This window comes from Sinocyclocheilus anshuiensis, unplaced genomic scaffold (genome assembly GCF_001515605.1).
Source record: "Sinocyclocheilus anshuiensis isolate Anshui unplaced genomic scaffold, SAMN03320099.WGS_v1.1 scaffold717, whole genome shotgun sequence".
NCBI lineage: Eukaryota > Metazoa > Chordata > Actinopteri > Cypriniformes > Cyprinidae > Sinocyclocheilus > Sinocyclocheilus anshuiensis.
In genome coordinates, this window is record NW_015539857.1 from 1 (window position 1) to 5211 (window position 5211).

Genomic DNA, 5211 nt, shown 5'->3' on the forward strand with positions numbered 1-5211 from the left:
CAATTATTTGTGAATTAAAATATGCTGAAGTGTTGCTAGTATGTGTTGCATGTGCATTTGTGTGTGTGTGATGTAAAGTGTGTGTGTGAGTGTTATCTCTCGCTCTCTCTCTCTCTCTGTGTGTGTGTGTGTAACACAGGCACAGGTTCCTCCTATCCTAAGAGTTAATTAATAGTTAATTAGAGCCACATTATTAAGAAACTGGCAGCATCTGTATCAGGGTGTGTCTCTCTCATTGTGTCTTCCTACCTCCATGACACTTGACTCTGCAGTCCACCCTACCTAAGGATTAATTGCATACTGTAAACTTATGTAATGTATGCATGCTCAGTGTTTTATTTTAATATATGACTACCTACATATTCAAAGTAAAGTTCACTACAAATGTCTACAGTTCTATGGCTATTGCTATAGGTTTTTGATGTGTTAGACTATATTGCAAGTACCCTACATCAGTGTTTACCCTAAATCCCACTTTATCTGCTGATGCAATTCAGTAACAGGCTCGTTAACACTTAAGTTAACCAATTATCACGAAGCAATGACATTTTAAAATATACTGGGGTTCTATGCTAAGCTTACAACTGTTTAATACAATATAGGCTACTGTCAAAGAAAACAAAAACACAGGAGCTAACTGGCAGAAGTAGTATGAAAATGACTTGTGCTAGCTGTATTTTCTGTTTTCTTCTTACCTCTGCGGCACTAACTGTCCTCCGCTGCAGCAGCCGAATTCGGTTAATTTTACGCATTTAGCAGCTTCGGACTTAAGCCCTTTTTTTTCCTTTCTCAAAGTTTTTCTGCACCACCTTTCCTTTTTTACGGTCCACTATCTAGCTTTTACTGAAAATTAGCTCGTGTTGCAATCTCTATGATGACGTGCTTGACTTTGACTGAACGGTTCGGTCGGCCCATCTCGGGACCAGGCGGCCGGCTGTGGCACGACTGGGCAAAATGCTTAACATTTATTTATTATCAACATTATTATTATAACCATAGAGAAATCGTGCAAGCGATAAAAACCCGTCCTATGCGCTGTTGGCCCGTAAAAACAATTTTATTTATATATATTTAGAAAAAATCTGACCAGCCCACATTAAACAAAATGGTCCGGCCCCTCGCATTTGCCAGAATTGCCAGATGGCCAATCCGCCCCTGAGCGCGCCTAAACGCTGTATTCGTGTAGGAAGCACGAGAACAGAACAGACCGGGTGGGCATACAAACGTAACGCCAGGTTCATACACTCCGTCTGTGGTGCGTATTTTTTCCGCGCCCATGTTAACGGATCAGAGCGTTCACACTGCACGCGATTGCGGTCCGGCAGTGCGCTCCAGGAGTGGTGCGTCTGCAGCAGTCATGCTGCGATCGTTTCCGCACGGAGTCTATAGGCCCGGCCGTATACTTCACTCTCCGCGTTCCGTTCCGTCTCGCGCACAGCCGCGTCCGCACAGGTTTCAAAGTATACTCAACCGCGGATGACGAGCTCGACACAGGCGCAAGTCTACTTCTGCTGTGCTGCCCGTGCTGAATTAAAGTGACAGCGTATTATTCGCGGTAAAAATTAACATGGATTGACACGGAAATTTAATTAAATAAATGCATATAATTAAAGTCTACTGTTTCACAGACAACACATGGCAAAGTGCACTTTTAGATAAACAAGGCAATAATAGATGGCACTCGAGGTGGTAGTTAAAGTTATATTTATTGAGTTTAAACGTGAATGTCTATAAAAGATTATTACTGTACTGTGATAAAAGAGAATCACCATGCTGAAAAAGCATTTTCAGAAACAATTGGATTTGAAATCAAAATAATGGATAAATGTTGTGTTTGTGGTAAACAGCCACGGATCAGGAGCGGACTGCAAACGCATCCTGTGCGAAAGCAAAATGAGTCCGTGCTGCTTCTGCACCGCATACACATACTGTATACGCACTGCAGTCTATACCACATTCAATGTTATGGGAAAGAGCCATCATGACAAAAATTTATATAAATATATTTAAGTTGTAAGAATTAAAAAAGCTTCAATTTGAGAACAGAAACCCATCATGAGTTTAAAAACTGGCTATGCTTGTAAGGAAGTTTGGGAAATATTAACTAATTTCTGTATCCAATACAGCCTTTAAGTCATGTGACTAAAGAACGAACGACTCAGGAGAGTCAGACCTGAGACTCCAGAGGTTAACTAATTTCTCTTTCCGATACAGATAGCATAATCTAGTTCAACACCTGAGGTACCGCTAGAAAGAGCTCTATGACCAATGTATGGCAAAAAAAAAAAAAATTTTCTGCCATATGTCTATTCTAGAGACATTTTGTTACACGTTTACTTAGTGATTCTTTTGCTTTATGTCTGTTCTAGAGACACAGCTTTTTGTTGTTTTTTACAGCTTTTTGATACATCTCTAATTGGTTTTCTTTTGGAAATATGTTTCAAATTCACACTGAATGCATTTATGACTGTAAAGCAAGTCTGTGTGTGTCAAAATCGTGATTAAAATTGAAATCGCAAAATTGATCAAAGAAATCGCGATAGGTTTTTTTGTCCATATCGCACAGCCCTACTCAGGGCTCGTTTAATAATGGGTTCAGGTATTCATTCCTACTTACAAGAGAATCACAGAAGGATCAGTTGCAAAGCTACATGACAGTATATCTTGAATCTGCATTACCTAAATATATCTTAAGTGGAAGAATATCTCAGTCATTTTAAAAACAACAATGAAAAACAAATAAAAATTAAATCTGTCTCTCTTAAAAGTGTTGAACAAGAACAGTTTGTAAAAGCGTCTACTTTCCTTCATAAAAGAGTAGCAAACTACAAGTGACACATGCATTATAAGACAATTGAACATAATAGGAAACTCATAAGAAAGCACAATGATATCATTTATATCATGAAGCAAAATGATACACAAGAATACAACTTTTGTGACATTGTTCTTTGTGGAGGAACTCCATCTTTGAGTTGATCTGAATCTCACAGTTGAATCTGCTGGTTTTGAAGATGAAGATGAACTTTATTCACTGTAAAAACTTTAGAGAATGTTTTTTCATCATGTCACTTGTAATGTCTGGTTAGGACAGATTTATCCAGATTCTATATTTTTTTGCTTTACACATTATTATCTGGCATTTGATGAGGACGCAGCATCAGACCTAAAAGTGCTGGATCTGAAGATGATCTACTAACTGTAAATGTTTTTTTTGTATGACGTTGAAGATGACATGAAGATGAATGACTGAAACGCTTCCCACATGCAGTGCAGTGATACGGTTTCTCTCCAGTGTGGATCCTCTCGTGTGTTTTCAGAGTTGCTGACCGACTGAATCTCTTGTCACAGTGTGAACACTTGTAAGCTTTCTCTCCAGTGTGGATCCTCTCATGTGTTTTCAAACTTCTTGCTGTAGTAAAAGTCTTTTCACACTCAAAGCACATGTACTCTCTCACAGCAGAATGTGTTTTCTGATGTTCTTTTAATTGTTTTTGACATGAAAAACTCTTTCCACACAAATGACATGAATGTGGCTTCTCCTTTGTATGAACATTCAGGTGTGTCTTCAGGTATGAAGCCCACAAAAATATTTTGCTGCATTGATCACATGTATGCAGTTTCTCTCTAGTGTGGATGTTCATGTGTCTCTCAAGGGTTGACGAGTCTGAGAAACTCTTCCCGCATTGATCACAAGTGAATGGTCTCTCTCCAGTATGAACTCTCATATGGCCTGTAAGGTGTCCTTTTATTGTGAAACTCTTTCCACACCGGTCACATGTATACAGTTTCTCTCCAGTGTGGATCCTCTCATGTGGTTTCAGGTATCCAGACTGACTGAATCTCTTGTCACAGTATGAACACTTATAAGGTTTCTCTCCAGTGTGGATGTTCATGTGTATTTTAAGGTATGGAGATTGTGTGAAACTCTTCCCGCACTGATTACAAGTGAATGGTTTCTCTCCAGTATGAACTCTCATGTGAACATCATATTTATATTTGTTTGTCAAACTCTTTCCACACTGAGAGCAGATGAAAGATTTCTTGGCTCTTTTCTTTAAATCTTTCTTTTTGGTTTGAGAGCAGCTCAAAGGTTTTTCTCTGCTTTTGGCATTATTTTTCTCCTCATATTCACTCAGTTCTTGATTATCCTTGTTTTCTTCAATCAACTCTGAAATAAAAATAAAAATGGTTAATTTTCAGTAAATCTCAGTAACCCTGATGTAACAATTTAAAGTAGACAGTTGTTATACAAAAGTTTGGAAACTTTCCATGAATGAGGTACATTGATCTTCAAATTATTATTTTTTTAAATATTGTAATCACAAATGCCATGTTTCTATATGGAGAATTATTAAATATGTTTAACTACACAATTATCTAACATAAATATTACTGAAAAAGTATACAACAAATCTAAATCTGCTTGAAGCTTTATAACCTCCTGCATTATTAATGAAGAATGAAGAATAATCACCAACCTGTCTGTTCTTCAGTATCTTCAGTGTGTTTGATTCTGCAGGGTTCTGGATCTCTCATCTTCTCTCTGTCCTCTTTAATAAACTCAGTCTTTGCAGATTTCAGCTCTTCCTGATGATTAGATGCTCGTCTTCTCTTGTGAACTGATGGAGATATTCCAGCATTTATTGCTGAATTACTGTGGGAGGAGTTTCACTGATGATGTGTTACTGTGGGAGGAGCTTCACTGATGATGCGATTACTGTGGGAGGAGCTTCACAGATGATGCGATTGCAGTGGGAGGAGCTTCACTGATGATGCGATTACTGTGGGAGGAGCTTCACTGATGATGTGATTAATGTGGGAGGAGCTTCACTGATGATGCGAATGCAGTGGGAGGAGATGATCTGCCAAAATAAAAAGTATATCACAGAGTTACTGAACTAATTGTTATACTAATGGATAACAGAATAAAATAATGCATTGTTAATTATTCCAGATAGACTATAAATAATGGTAAGAAAAACAGTTGAAATCAGGGCTTGAAAATAAAATAAATAAAAAATCAATCAATCGGTTCACTCCCAGCAGAATCTATATTTTAACGTTTCTGTTCCAGCGTTCCTCTGTATTATTACCGTTCCGAAACCGATTCGGGTAGAAGAAATGCCGGTTAATAACATTATTTTTTTAAAAACAATTTTCTTTGCCTATAATAATAATTATTACTAGGCAATATTATAGGGTGGGTGG

The 5211-nt window shown here is 37.9% G+C and overlaps 1 protein-coding gene and 1 long non-coding RNA gene across 2 annotated transcripts in view; both read right to left on the minus strand.

The window, feature by feature from the left end:
• Nucleotides 1–3223: 3223 nt before the first annotated feature.
• Nucleotides 3224–4643, minus strand: LOC107684865 (zinc finger protein 239-like; the record flags this gene model as incomplete). The annotated part of the gene is made up of 4 exons (XM_016481237.1): nt 4586–4643; nt 4482–4514; nt 3903–4171; nt 3224–3740 (listed from the first exon to the last, which is right to left on the minus strand). Coding segments are annotated over exons 1-4 (877 nt in total), but the record flags the coding sequence as incomplete, so codon positions are not given.
• A 133-nt stretch (nt 4644–4776) lies between these two features.
• The window catches only part of LOC107684864 (uncharacterized), a 41667-nt gene continuing 41232 nt past the window's right edge, over nt 4777–5211 (minus strand). The window contains exon 3 of the long non-coding RNA XR_001633897.1: nt 4777–4865. This is a non-coding gene — a long non-coding RNA (uncharacterized LOC107684864). The remainder of the gene's footprint in view (nt 4866–5211) is intronic.